The 15,862-nt window shown below is 38.1% G+C and overlaps 2 protein-coding genes across 4 annotated transcripts in view; both read left to right on the top strand.

Moving 5' to 3' along the window:
- Positions 1-15,862, top strand: part of LOC6641320 (glycine-rich cell wall structural protein 1.0) — an 88,225-nt gene that overhangs the window by 37,431 nt on the left and 34,932 nt on the right. The gene's annotated exons all lie outside the window — the stretch shown is intronic.
- LOC6641463 lies at positions 296-1,598 on the top strand. Its single transcript, XM_002063981.4, has one exon. It carries the CDS (start codon positions 424-426, stop codon positions 1,480-1,482), a length of 1,059 nt encoding a protein of 352 aa, XP_002064017.3. The 5' UTR covers positions 296-423; the 3' UTR covers positions 1,483-1,598.

The raw sequence follows: 15,862 nt of genomic DNA, 5'->3' as shown, positions 1-15,862 counted from the left end.
TAGTAACGAGTAACCAGTAACAAGCAACGAGTAACTAGTGAAATTCTACGAGTGGCAACTATTTTAGATGTTTATTTGATGAGTTCCTCAACTGACACAAAAATCTAGAGATAGTTGGATTAGGATAAGATGACAAGTTTTCGCTACTTAAGGGTATAGAAAGAAAGGAATAAGGGTAAAGGAAAATGTTCCTATCCCCAAATGGAAGAGTCAGAGAATTGTCGCTAAACAAAGTAGGCATAGTTTGATTTGAATGATTGTGTAACAGCTGTCATTGTATACCCATGCTCCAATCTCATTCTCTCACTCTCATTCAATACGAAACATCTTGCCGAGCCAGACACAACTACAAAATTTCCAGTCCACAACAACAAAAAAAAATAAAAACTAAAACGTAGAAACGAAAAAAAGCAAAACATCAAAATGCATGGTGAACAAAAAATGTCCAGGCCAAAATCCTCAATGAAATCCAAAACAATTTATACATCCAAACCCAAAGCCAAATCTCGATTGCAGCTGCAGGGATCTTCGACAAAATGCAAATATTGGCCATCGCCTAAGGCACCGCTGCGACGACCATTGCCGCCTTTGACCAAGGCCAAAAGCTGTAAATTGTTGCCAGTGAAATCGAAAAAATTGCTGCCCACTGTTGTCGTTACAGTTGCCTCCACGAAGAAGGGTAAATCCAAGGGTAAGCAGCGCATGGGTGTTGTTGGTAAGGGCAAGGGCAATCAGCCAAAGGTCGCGAAAAATGCAAAACAATGCCGTTCCAATTTGATGAGGCGTGCATTGAAACCATTGATACCAACAGAACAGCATCCCCCGACAAATGGAAGGACGACGACGACGACGACGACGACGACGACGACAGCGACGGCGATGAGGAGTCCGAAAAGGAGCAAATCGTTTAGGAAATCTCAGTCGCCCATAATGCCAAAAACAGGAACCCAAGTTGTAGATGCCAGCGGCATCAAAAGCAAAAAAAATCGTGGAACACCCGTGCTATTTTTAGTGAAGGATAGCGCCAAGCCTCAACAGTTTATGGAGCCAATGCGTTCAATGCGAAAACGCAGCAAATTGCAAAAGCCACAATCTCACTCGCGGTCTCGTTCTCGGTCACGGGCTGGGTCTTGGTCTCAAGCGGAAGCTCGTGCGGATTATGATGCCAGCGATCGTCGAACGGCCTATGACAAGAGCTATACGAAGGCCATCAGTGAGCTGTCTCACTCAAGACGGCCTGCGGTTGGTGGTGTGGAATTCTTTTACAATTTGGGGCAACGCGTTGCTCCACCCAAGCAACGAACTCGATTGCCGCCTTTGCAGCGATTGGCTGGTGGTGGTGTTGGTGGAGATGATCATGTCACGGATTTGGAAGTGCCGCTAACGAGTCGATTACCCATTATTGATTTCATATCCACGACGGAATTTCAGAGCATGTATGCGCCACAAGCAAAGCGTGCAGCCAGACGGTTTCTTATGTGAAAGCAGACGAGTGTAAGGACTAGCGAGTATAATCTAAAAGCATAGAAGTTATGTACCTGAGTATTAAGAATGTTTGTCCAGATTCATAATATAATATCGAATGTCAAAAGCCAAAATCTGTTTGGTGTTTAAAATTTTTAGTAACAGAAAGATTAACGTGTAGCTAGTAAAGTAACGAGTAACTAGTAACGAGTAGCTGGTAACGAGTAGCTGGTAACGAGTAGCTGGTAACGGGCAAGTAGAAAAAGTCGCCTTACCTTCTGTTTTTTAGGAACAATTTCAATAGAATTGTGGTAGATTGAACTTTCATTTTTGTTTTTTTTTTTATTTTTTTTTGGTTTCATTTGACATTCCGCAAAATATTCGTAGACGAAATTATTAGCAAAAGTTGAGGAAACAGCAAAAATAAAATGGCCAATGAAGACGAAGTGTTTGGATAGAGAGGGTAGCCGCTAGTTCTCGACATAGAACGGAAGAGGAGGGGTAAGGCTGCAGCCAGTAAGCAAAGTTTGCGCAAATTATCTGCGTCGCGTTTATTTCGCGCAAACAAATCGGCAAAACTTTTACAGACGGGGCGACCCGGCGACCCTACAAACGACGACGACCTCTTTAGCTACCGAATTCGACTTTGCCTCCGTCTCAATTCCTGTGCAGCGCGAAAAAGTTTACCAGTCGCTGGGTAAAGTTTACTGCAGAATACCTCCCTCAGTTTCTCACATCTTCTAGCTTAGCTCAGGCTCTCCGGTTCAGTTCAGCATCGGGCATCTTGCAGCAATTTACGGCCTTTCTTTTAAGGCGTTGTTGGCGTTGTCGTTGTCGTTGTAGTCTTAGAACCCAAAACTTCAAAACGAATGCAAGGCAATTGAAGCGAGAGGCAGGAGAAAGGAGAGATGGGTTGGGGGGAGGCAATAAGGGAATGCGGCATGAATTTGTTGCTGTTGTTTTTGCTGCTATTGCTGTTCATCTTCTTCTTGGGCTTCCTCTTCGCCAGAGAGTTTTTCGGCTTGTTTTCATTTTCGCTGCTGTTGCTGCTGCTGCTGCTGCTGCTAGTGGAGAATTTGCATTTCGCCAGAGGACCGACGACTGCGGCTTTTAACCGCAAACCGAACGGAAATTGAGATTCATTTAATTCATTGTGCGCTGCGTTGAGTTTTGCGGGCGTAACGGCATGGAATGCGGTGGGCGGATGTCTGGAAGGTGGGAGGATATTCGACTTGAGGTTGGTTATGCTGCAAGGGTTAAGAAGTATGCGAAGCCCCGTTGACAGCTTTTTTTGTTTTCTCTTGTTGTTTTTTTTTTTCTTTTCTTGAGTGGGCTGAAAAAGAAGGTGAAGAAGAAGCCAAATCCCCAGCAGTAGCCAGAAACCACAAGCATTTAAATGACTGCAACAACGTCAATGGCAAACGCCTTTGCTAATATTTATGCCTTGGGTATTATAATAAAGGGTGAAGGGTGAAGGGTGAATGGTAAATGGTAAATGGGTGGGTCGGTCAGATCTGCAAGTGCTTTCGTCTGGTCTTGGTTGAGAGATACTTTGATTACCTTTCAGTTGGTTGGTTCCCAAGCAATAATTACCAAAACGAAAAGCTTTATTGTCAAGGATTAGTTAGTTGACTTTTGAGCACAGGTTAATCAGTTGGCACTTCGAGAAAAAGAGACTTAATGAATGAAAATATCATCGCTTTTGTTATTTTTTTGTTGCTATCTGTGAATCCCACGTATTCGTCTATCAATTTAATGATTACTATTAAGAACATGTCATCTATGTGGAGAAACTTTTTTAATCCCTTTTCTTACATTTGTTGTAATGGCTAAGGCTTAGAAGGTGACAAACTATAAAACCGAAATTCTTCAAAAGTTTTTAAAACCACAAACTACACCAAAAATAGTTTTTAATTCAAACGTCAATGGGAGTTTTATTCCTACTGGTTATCAAAACAGTCAAACAAAAGTTAAAAAAGATTTAAGAAATAAATTAGATTAGGATTAATTAAAGGGGTTTTCAATAAGAACGCTACAAAAGTAGACCGACAACATATTTGTCTGCACTCTTTTAACATATGTCAATAAGGTTTGCAATTTCATCATGAAAAGATGGATAAACGAGGAGTCGAAATTGTTAAAACTAACTACCGAAATTTAAAGTGGTCTCAATTTGAAGAGAGCTACGTCTACTTTATGGCCATCATAATCCTCCAAGAAAATAAATTTAGTGAAAAATGGGAATCAAAAAACACAGTTCAAAGTGTTGTCGAGCCGTAGTGTCGAGATATTTGTTGCCTCTAGCACCTTAATTAAGAAGGAACCTAATTAGTCGCTCACACAGCAGCAATTGCAGCAATTTTGGCCGATTTATGATTGAACTTTTGGTTCACAGTGCCCTCAGCTAAATTGGAAATTTCATTAATATTCAAAACTTATTAACTCTTATTAAAAAAAAAGCTTTTCATTTTGATTACGACCGTGGAATGGCCAACGAGACAGCAACAACAAACAACATTAAACAACTAACATAAGAAAAGCAGATATATTAAAATCAGTTAAGCATTTACTGATTCGGGAATGGAAAATATACATATTTGCAAATTAAACCTGAATTAAAAGAGTAAATGTAATGAAAAAACTTAAAATCCAATCAAATAAATCTGCGAACCCAATGCAAGAATGTTTTATTCAGAGTTCCATCCAATAAATAGTAGAAAAATGTAGCCGACTAACCAAATTTTCATATTTTCCATTGTAATTTATTTAAAGTTCAGTCTTGAAATACTCGAACCCACAACAAATGTCAAATAAACTAATCGGATTGCACCATTAGCTTACAATTTTCCATACTGGAATAAAGGACAAAAGAAAGTTACATAAAGCTCGTAATCTAGGATGGGCTACAAATGACAACTCTGGCAAAGGACACGTTTTGTAGGTGTTTAAGAGGACAAAAGACTTTTATCCAATTGACTTTTAATAATGCATGTAAAAGAGGCAAAGTGGAAGGGGGGGTGGAGCCTCTTTCGACTCTCACTTCTGCTATTGTTATTAGTGTGTGTAAGTTGGTTTTTTTCCAATCAATTGATGTGACCAATTATATGCAGGAGACACACATTGAATGTGCCACTCGATGTGCCATTTAGTCGTACCTCGACCTGCTTATGGTGAATGCAATTATCTGGCACAGTTCTTGTTTTTGTTGCACCTATAGAAATTGTTAAACGATGCCAATGAACGGGTCAAAGTTCGAAATGAGTTTTTCACTTTCAGGACTTTCGGTTAATTAGGACTCGCCCCCATCCCCACAGGGCATTTCTACTAACTGCAACACAATATGACTATCAATAGCAATCTCATCGATTGACCCACTAAACCCCAAAGCCAGATAAACTTTTTTACCATCATAATAAACAAAAAAAAAAAAAAAAACCTAAAAACAAAGGAAAAATCGGACACAAGTGTAAAATGGAAAGCGCAATGCCAACAAGTTGGTAAACTGAAACCAAAATGGAGATACTCTTTTCGCTTATGGAATTTGTTGTGAAAATGAAATTCTATATGTTGGTTGAGGCAGGGAGGGGGCTGCATATCCTGAGCCATCATCACCCACCGCCAATAGCAACAGCAAAAAACTCAAACCAGAACAAAACAAAAAAAAAATGGGTAAAAAGAAAAAGGAGGACAATCAGCCCTCCCAAATGTTGACCTCGACCCGGTCTATAACTTTTTTTTATTGTGACTTTGTTCTCGTAGTTGTTGCTGTTGTTGTTGAAACTGACCTCACACTGATCATCCCTCCCCCCCGCTCTGATAAGCCGCTCTAGGCCACGATGCTACTAACCGCTTGACCATCATTCCAGTTATAGGAATCGGTATCGCAATTGCTATCCATTTCATTTATCGCAGGACAAATTTTTATTGCTGACCCAAGCAGCAATGGCAATAGAAACAATGACAGTGACAGCAACAACAACAACAAAACTAACAACTACAACGACAGTAGCAACAATCGCATCAATGTGGCATTGTTTCAATATAAAATTGCCGGAAAAGTTGTTGCTGTTGTTGCCATTGTCCTCATTTTCTTTCAGTTAAGGACAATTTGGATTGCCGACGCCGCCTCCGCCTTCGTCTGCGCCTTAGCAATCGCCCATTGCCATTGCCCATTTTGGTATCCATGTCCAAACCCGCGTCCAGTCCCACAAGCCACCAATAAATGTTGTGTTGTGCAACATTTTACATAAATAACAAGGACAAGCAGAGGCAGCAATCCTTGTCCGTTTTGACAGTCGTCAAGTGCATTGTGCACTTTGCCAAAAACAATTTTACATTTTCCTACCTCTGCCGCCATCCGTTGAGCTCCCCCCCTGCCCAGTTTCCCCCCCTCCTTCAACAGTCTGGGCCTCCTTCTTCTCTAGAGTCCTTTACCAGCAGCAGCAACAACAACAGCAACAGCAGCTCAGTCTCAGTCAAGGGCATACTCCAGCGAATGTTTCTGTTTCAATGAATGAATGAGCGAATAAATGAGAAAAGTGTGTGTAAGTGTGTGGATGAGTGTAGATGAGTGTGTGTGTGTGTGTGTGTGTGTGTGCAACCACAAGTCAAAAGCTTGTTTAATTATGTTGACAATATGCATATAAGTTATGCTGGAATCGGGGGCGGAGAGCTCAGGACTGGAAAAATAATTGCATTCTGGCTTGCGGCTTTGCACTAAATGTAAATGTATATACATACATATATGTATATTTTTTTGTTGTTGTTTCCAAGAGAGAGATTTTTATTTAGAAATTTAATTTATTTGACCAACTACTTCTACTACCAAAACTCAACAAATAAAACTTTTTTTTTTTTTGTTGAGTGGCTTAACAAAAGAAGCCAAGCCATCTGTCACATGCTACACATGCAAAAATGTTCCCATAAATATTGCGTATACGACTCGTTTACTAAATGAAATCACTTTGCCTAACGTAGATAACAGATTTCAATTCACTTTACAAGCTTAACAGCTTGGCTTCAACTAGAGAAAACTAGAAAGTTCAGGTAAAGAACAGTATCGAAATTATATCTGTTGACTTTGATGAGTTCTTTGGGATTGAGTTTTCCTTTGCCTCATGTCGATGGATTAGAATATTTTGAAAACATGAATATTCCAGTCGCTTATATAACTTTAATATTATGATTGTCTAGATTCTACTGACTATGATTATAGCCAGCTTTAGGATTTTTAGCTGTAGGTTAATTGCCTTTCAAATTATGACCACATCCAAAGGCATGTTTAAACCACACTCTCACTTGGGAAATTTGAGGTTGCAAGTGTAATTGAATGCGTTAATTACATATCAAAATTGTTGAAATTGACATGTTTACAAATAGAGAGAAAGAGAAGGAGTCGGGGAATGAAGGAGAGATGGAGAGAAAGAAGAAAAGGGAATGATAGATGATACTGTTGAATGTCATGAATGCAAATTTTTATTCTTTTCTAATTATTATGCGAAAGAGTTAGGTGAAAAGGTAGAAAGGTAGGAAGTATGTGGATTTTGAAGCATATTGATATTGTTAAATGTAATCCCACATGCCACCAATCCTTTTTACACATACACACACACACACACGCACACCAGTCCAAAGAGACTTGGGTGGCCACGTAATGCAATTCATAATGATTTACCAAGCGTGTTTAAGTCTCTATGGCATCTGATTCCAATTGTTTCACAGACAATGAATGTCATGTGGTGATTAGCATTTTGAACTGCTTCTGAGAGAGAGAGAGTGAGTGAGTGAATTGTATTGTGTTTGTAGTACAGTGTACAATGCAGTATAGTGTTGTAAAGATGGGGTCGAGTGCTGATGACAATTTGCTGGATTTAGTTTGTCGTAATTTGAATGCAAACTTGAGCTGCTCCGCTTGCTCTTGACTTTATATGAATGAACAGACATACAAATGAGTCCATGTGCTTATTGTTGTCATATCAATTGTGGCTCAGTTTGGGTAAATTTATGCTAATACTCCTGATGCAGAGATGCAAATGCAAATGTAAATTGAGAAAGGAGCTGCTGCTGCTGCCATTCGGAATGCGGCAAATGGGAAGGATGGGGAATGGAGAAGTTAGTTAGAATGGGCGTGTTAGACAGCTTACTATAGCTCTAACCCATTTTCATTTGATAACATAATAATTTAATTAATTTATTTGATAGACTTGATAAATAAATGGACATCAAATTTTGTCACTTATGCCATTTAAATGCAAATTTTCATATTCGACAATACAAAAACAACTTTTCAACTAGAATTTAAGGCATGTACAGGAAAATGTTTTGCAAAGACGAAGAATTAAAATTCAACTTTGTTGTTAAAGCGTTTAGAGAAGAGTTGAAATTGTTAATATTGAAAGTTGGAAATAAATATTTTATGTCGTCTTAATAAGAAAAAGAATCTAAATGAAGTAAAAACTTAACATATTCCTATAATAAATGTATTAAAATGTTAAAGAGATTTCTAAAACTGCTTAAAGTATGCATTCATTTTGAAAAAGCACAAAATTTATACCAACTCATTATGCACAGGATATTGAATTCGATTGAAGATGTGAAATACTTTTTAGGAAATTTACTTTATTTGCTTAATTTAAAACTAAAACAGTTCAGTACACACCTTATTTGAAATTAAGGCATTTTAGCCGGAGGGTCATTCTATATATATATATATTTATTGATAGATTGTACATACATATATAAGTACTTGTTGTGTGTGTGTGTGTGATTGTTTGTAAAATGATATGGAAATTGGATGAATTTTGGGCAAGTTTATAATAAGATAAAACATTATTTAAGCTGATTGTCAGCAAAGCCAATTTGGAAAATTGTGTTAGTCTGAGCTGTCTGAGAAAAATGCCCTGTAGAAATAGTTGTTGTATTTGTGAAACATTTATGTAGATAGATAAGTCATTTTTCATTTGAGCCAATTAAGCGAAATGCAAACAAAACAAGAACACAGTGAGTGCAAATTGTCTATGGCACACTTAACCTTAACTCACTCAACATTTTGTTGTTCTCGCTATTGTCGTCACTTGACTACACTTAAATGTTAATAAACACAAGCAAATTGAGTGGATTTAGTTGGCATTTAGTTGTGGCTATTATTGCCATTCACCACCTAAATATATACGTGTAGGTATATGTGTGTGTGTGTGTGTGTGTGTGATCCACCCATCCACATACAACAATGGGAACAATGTAATTTATTTCCTCCACCCCGCAAAAGCTTAATTTACAAGCAAATCCTCTGGTCACTACACACTCTCAGCATTATTCAATCTGTCTCTCTCTCCCATGCCTCGGCCACTCGGAACACTCATAAACAGTGCGCGCAAAATGTTAATTGACACATTGCCACAGCCAAATGCTTGGCTCTTGGCCCTTAATGGTCATGTGGAGTAGATACTTCTGCTTCTAACGATGATTATCAATTATGTTCGACATGTTTTATGGCCAGATAATGAATTAGCAAAAGAAACAAGAAAAATGTAACATTTTGGAAATTAAGAAAGGATAGAAATGTATTTCAAGTAGTTGAGTTCAATCAATCAAAATTAAACAAGGTGAATGTACAAATTGTTTAAGTGTTGAACTCGTTTCTATAATTGAATATAAATTAGCAAAGATTTATAAACATTAGTATTAACACTGTTTAGGTCAGTGTTGGTAAACTATAAAGCAAAATAAAGCAGTGAACTCTTGAAATGTTTCTTCATTATAGGAAAACGAATTCAAATTGCTAAGGCCAATTTATTTGATTTTCAATATTTGCCAATACGTTTTTTTTTCTTGCTGTTTTTGCCGCTAAATATGTTTTAATCGAATCTCTCTTTGATTGCAATGATTATTGCATACCGTTGGGCGTCAATCAACAAGCGATTTAACCGAATCAAAGCACATCAGCAATGTGTGCAAAAGCCAAAGCCAACTCAATTCAATGCAATTCGACCAAAAAGCTAATCAAAAAAGGGCAATAAGTGGATGAGGGCACTTGGCAAAGGAGGAGTGGAGAAGAGGGTAGGGGAGATGCACATGCAGACAAAAGGCAAAATAGATGAGGTGATGAAATTGCATTACAACAATTAAAAGGCAAACACACACAAACACGCACACATCGATACATAGAGATTCCTATAGAATCACCAACAATTGCAATTTCGGTTTGGTTTAATTCTTTTTTTTTTTCCTCTCCATTTCTTTTTTTTAGCGTTAGCAAATTGTCTAACAAAGACTTAAAGGCTTAAAGCGCACATAATCTTATTTGTTCGAGTGGCGATGTGGTGTGTGGATGTGTGTGTGTGGATGTGTGTGTGATGATGATGATGAGAAGGAGATGGGGGAGAATGAGAAGACAACTTTGCCCGTTTCCATTCAATCAACGAAAATGAAAACGAGCAGGCACAATGTGTGGGTTAAAGCGTGAGAGACACAGAGGAGAGAGAGAGAGAGGGATGAGAGCGGGAGATAGAGAGGGGAAAGTGTATGTGTGTGTGCGTACTTATTCATTCATTTGTATACTAATAGGCGCACAATCAGACAAAATGACAGACAATCAGTCAAACAAACAAACAAACAAACAAACAGACACACAGAAGCAGAGACAAACACACACACACACACAGACAAAAGCGAATGGCGGCAGAACTAGCGGCAGCGGCAACAAACGACATTATCCAAAGTCAACAGCACAAACAACTCATACGCATCACACACACACACATAAATACACAGTTATAGTATGAATGTGTGAGTGAGGCTCACATTAGGTGCGCGCTCTTTATGTTTTATCTCAAAATGCGATGCTTGGCTGCTGATGAGTTGCTGCTGCTGCTGCTGCTGCCACCTAAGCTCTCAAGAGATGCCAAGAGAGAGAGAGAGAGAGAGAGAGAGAGGGAGAGAGATGAAAGACTGTCATTCGTTCGTCCCACCACTCATTCGCCTTTCCCTCTTCATCTCGTCACCTTCTCATCCAGTTTTCACTTTACCATGCCAAAGTATAGCAAGATGGCAAGAGGCAATCCTTTTGGCCTTCCCCCAACCTTCCTTCCCCCCTTCACCACCCACACCAAAGCCCCCCCCTTTCGAATTTCTTGTGTTTGGCTGTTAACTTTGCCGGATGGTTCTTGTTCATGTTTATATTGTTGCTCGTTCATGTTGGATTTCCCCTTTACAGGCCATAGACATAAACCGCTTAGCTGGGGGTAATTTAAATCCCCTCAACTCAACTCCCCTCTCCAGGCAGCAGCCCCTTACAAAATGATTATCATAATGGTCTAAATGGCAGCAAGGCTGCTGCCTTTTGTTTTCTGGTTAATATTATAATAAGATTTCACCACACCGAGCAGCAACTTCTTGTTGCTTGTCTATCCTAGTTTTTGGCATCATCTTTTCCACTTTTTTTTGTTCTTCTTCACAATTTTCAATTGCAATTACTTAGATGAAATTATTTCAAATTGATTTCCGGACCATAAGATAAGCCACGCTTACAAGTCTCTGGCGTAACGAAGTTGCAGTTTTCCAAACTATTTTATGCCTGTTAATCTGAACTTTTTTCTTAACAACCTTTAAATATGTGAGTTTGCCTCGAGATCTAAGGGACTTCACTGCACTTTGGTGAAGTGCAGCTTCATTTTAGGCATTTAAGCAAAAATGTTTACTTGTACTTTTATTGCTTGAAGTAATAAATTTATTTGGTAAATGTCAAAAGAAACGGACTTCGCCCATATAAGTATGCTATATAAATTGATTTACAATGTATTTTTTATAGAAACTTTGCGATATTTTCATGAATTTCATGTTCAAGACTAATATGAAAATCTAGAAATCTTAAAAATGTGCAATATAATCATCACCATGAGTGAAGGCTTTAACGAATAGATTTTCTTTGTGGTAAGGATAACTAGGATAGATAACTAATCAACACTTTGAGCCAATCATTTTGGTTATTTAGGTGACATCTCAAATAAATAGTTATTGTTTCAGTTTCATTTGTAATAGAATTGGCAGCAGAGAAAGAGATAGAGTTTCACTTCAATCAGTTTTGCGTTTTCTTAAACTTGCCCAGAGTACTAAAATTGAAAATTAAGCAATAGTTTTGTGTTCTTTTTTTTTGGTTTTTGTTTCGTGTTAATGTTCTACATTTGTTGCATTGCTATGACAACCTTTTGAAAGTTGCTTAGTCAATTGAATGGCGAAAAGAAATCACAATTAAATGGCATTGCCATTGTCCGTGTAACAAGTAAACTTGCCAGTGACAGGACATAGATATATATATATATCCCCTACTCCCCCTAGTCATCTTACTCCTCCAACTCCAACTCCAACTCCTACGCTATTTTTGTGTTACTGTCTGGCGTTTTTGGCTTGAAGGCGTGGCAAACATTGGCAATGTCTGCACGCGATGTTTAACGTCTGGCAGCTGCTCCAGCTGGCTCCATTCCTACGACTTTGACTTCTGTGCCTGTGCCTGGGCCTGTTCCTATTCCTGTTCCTGTTCGTGGCCTTTCCTTAGTTTTCTTCTTTTTATTCCCAACGACGAGGACGACGATAGGCAAATGCAAACAAGAAACTTTTTCGGCTAAAACGAAAACCGCTAGACCGACAGAAGACCCTCTCTCCCCACTCTCCCTCTCTCTCTCTCTCTCTCTCAAAATCTCATGCAGTCTCTCTGTCTCTCTGTAGGACCATAAGGCACTTTGCCCGGTCTCTTCTGGCCCAAGGACCGCCAATCATTGGCGTAAATTGAGCTCATTGTGGTCTAACACCATTACACCGACCATGTGCACATGTGTGTGTGTGTGTGTGTGTGTGTGTGTGTGAAAAATGCTTGATAGAGTTGGAGGAGTTGATAGAGAATCGGCCAAAGTGGGGAATGTGGGAAGTGTGTGGGATGGGAGAGACCAGAACCTTTCTCCAGATACTCGTACACAGGACCACTTTCCCATACACTGGGAGAACATTTTAAAATATGAAACTAAAACTTCTTATCAATTAAATTTTTGATCACGTTTAATTCTTTAAGCAACCTACAATTGCTAAAAGTAAATCTAGAGACTATCTATCATGATTAACAAAATAATTTAGGTTTGTTTTTTTAGTAAAAAATTGTTGTCTTTTTCCAAGTGTATTCACTGGACTAGGCAAAGGTCTTTGGCAAACTCAAAGACAGAGGCAGTTAAAGGGGGCGTTCATAGAGGCATCGAAGGGCAGGGGAGGCATCGTCGAGTTTTGTGTGAAGTCGTTAAATGCGGCAAAGTAAAATAAATTGAGCCAAGTCATGTTTCGAGCATGAAATGCATTTTTATTGCAGGTCCCGGCCAAAAGGCAAAAAGGGCTACACAGACAGACCGTAGTCTGTAGGCTAGGAAGTAATGTGTGGAGTGGCGGGTAAAGGGGTTGGGGTTGGGTGTGGAGGCAAGTCTGCGGCTAGGTAACCGCCAAAATATATGAACTATTGAAATGCATAAGATATTGACTATGCCGGATTCACAATCGTGAAATTGTAGAGTTGCGGCCGTTGGCATTTCCCGTTCCGAACCCCCCTCTTCACTGCCATAACAAAACTTTCTATAAAATGTACAAGTGAACTACTACCAGAGAAAGGGGAAGAGAAAGAGGGAAGAGAATTGCAATGGAAATATCAGGGCAAAATAAGTAACATGATTATTATTTCCATTCATTAGAAATTAACATAATTTATAGTAGTAGAAGAGTTAGCAGTAGAGAAGTTTACTTTGACAGTTGCTAAAGAATTTAACGACCTGCAATTCCAATTCCGATTTCTATCCCCCCCCCCCCCCCCCCCCACACACACCCACTCCACCCCCTTAACAGGAGGTGAAAGCGGTTTGGAAGCGAAAACAGTCGCAGTCGACGACTTGCGGCAAACTTCAAAATTACCGAAGCAAAAGCTGAAAAGGAGACAAAATAATAAGTTCAAATATTTATGGAACATTCAGCAGAAATTGTTTAACTTGTAAATAAATCACTATGTTCTCTGGAACTATTTGCTAGACATAATAATATTTCTATATAAACTGTTGTATATTTTCGTGCTAGCGTTCTTTTTATATTTTAATTCCTTTTACAAGTATTTCTTCCTTAAGCTTATTTTTTCTTTTCTCTTTTCTTTCAGGTAAGTTTATCGACATCAATAAAAGGTTTTAAAGCGCACAGAGTAAGAAGAAAAACTAACGATGCTCAGCCTAAAGCTGGCCACTAATTGCTGGGGATACAAGTAAATATAATGTATACCCGATCTTTCAGCATCTCGGGCAACTTTTTCTCCCCCTCTGTACGGAGTGTGTAATGTAGCCAGTTTAGTTCTATGGTCTATCTTAATGTTTTCCTCCTTCATCTCGCGGCAAAAGCTTCATAAATTTTAATGTAATATTTCCATGTTGTACAAGCTTGAGGCTGGGGTTGCTACTGCTGCTGCCGCTGCTGTTGCTGATGCGGGGGAAGGCGCCAAAAAAAAAAAAATACATTTACAACACCGAAAATTATGCTATAAAAATGCAGAGCCACTAATTAGGCCAACAAACATGACCAAATGAACGAGCAAACGTACGAAAAGAAAAAATACATACATATACAAAGTCAGTAACAGCAACAACAAGAAGAATTAACAGAGTAAATGCGTTTTTAGAAATGGTATCTTCTTCCTTCCATCCCAATTCCATACGGTTCCACCGCCCTCCCTCCCCCAAACATCTCTTGGTCTGTCCAGTTTTTGGCCATTTTGGTCTATCCTCGCCGTTGGCTCTTTTCGCGCACCATTTCTGTTGTAAGTGTAATCATCGCACGATGAAAGCCGCTTATAATAATTGCCCCATCTTGTCTGTGTCTGTACTGTACATCGTATCCTGGCTTCACTTTGAGTGTATTTCTTTTTTCTTTTTTTCCACTTCTTCTTCTTCTTTTATTATTTCTTTCCTTTTTAGTCCTACTTTGCGCTGCTCCTCATTCCCACTTCTCTGTCTCTTTGCCTTTGCTTTTGCCCCATTCAGTTAATTCAGTTGAAAGGCAACTTTTGTGTATTAAATCAGGCACAATCAAATTAAGTAACCTGAGCAAATGCAAATTATGGAGACAGAACGTGGAATAAAAAAAAAAAACATAACATAAAAGGACTTCATAACAGACTTAGGTTTGCTTTCATCTTATTGTCATTTAAATTATCTAAAAGAATCCTCTCGGAAATATGTTTACTCTATAAAAATGATTAAAGTATTGGTCTATTATTCCTGCAATTGAAATCAGCCGTTTAATTAACCCAAAGTCATTTTTCTCCTTTATTTTAAGTCCCCTAAAAATTAAAAACTTGTAGATGTATGACCGATTTTGGATAATATTGTTAAAGTAAAAAATCTATAAGTAATAAGCGAAAAACTTTTAATAATAATTTAAAAGAAATTCTATTGATTTCAATAGATGTAGATATGATATCGCGAATCCGATTCGCCCTTCAAAATACTGGGAATATTCTTTCAAAAATGCAATACAAAATTCTAGATAACCGAGTCCCCAAAATCCATTTAGGAACTGAATAGGGATTCCGGGAGAAGGAAAATAACTCAATCTTCATTCGTTGAATTCAAAATATGAACTGATTTTATTTAAAGAATTGTTGTGTATATTAATAAATTCTTAGACTCTTGGCTCGAGAGTCGAGGCGACAATTGTTCTTAAAAACTGCTTATTATTTAAAAATTGTTTATATTTCATGCTCATCGTTGGCGACTTGATATTGCGCCGTTTTGGTCTTAAGCTTCTCCACATTCATATGGCTTTACTTGCCATATGAATTTTTATGACTTATTTTGTTAATGTTTCGTGTTGTATATTTCTTTGGTCAATCTGATTTGGTGAAGCCATTTCAGCTGACCACGATGTTTAATCTTATACAGGAACATTTATCCTTTCAAATATGATAAACTGTATTATTTAATCAGCCCATTTAAATATAAATTATATAGATAAAACTCTTTTTTTTACTCGCCGATTGCGAAAGCTGTCTAGTTCTAATATACTCATTAAACATTCGACTGAGTAATTGAGTACTTGAGACACAAATTCTCGGAATAACACTATTTATTTAAATTTCATTACATTTGCTTGTTTTTTTCTATCCTAAAAAAACACGAAAAACTGCCTTTTTTAGGCCTCCTAAAGCAGGCTCCCCCCTTAAGACAACTACTAAGTTTTCTCATTATTGTCCCATCTTCAATGCTTAAACTATTTGGGAATTATAAATTAAATAAAACCAAAAAGAATACGAAATTTTCTTGCTTTTATTGACTTGAGTTTGTTCATTGGAAACTTTGATTATTATGCCTTCAACTTGAATAAAATTAAA

This window comes from Drosophila willistoni (genome assembly GCF_018902025.1).
Source record: "Drosophila willistoni isolate 14030-0811.24 chromosome XL unlocalized genomic scaffold, UCI_dwil_1.1 Seg141, whole genome shotgun sequence".
Lineage (NCBI taxonomy): Eukaryota > Metazoa > Arthropoda > Insecta > Diptera > Drosophilidae > Drosophila > Drosophila willistoni.
Note: the sequence above shows the minus strand (reverse complement) of the source record. Positions and strands in the feature narration are given on the sequence as shown.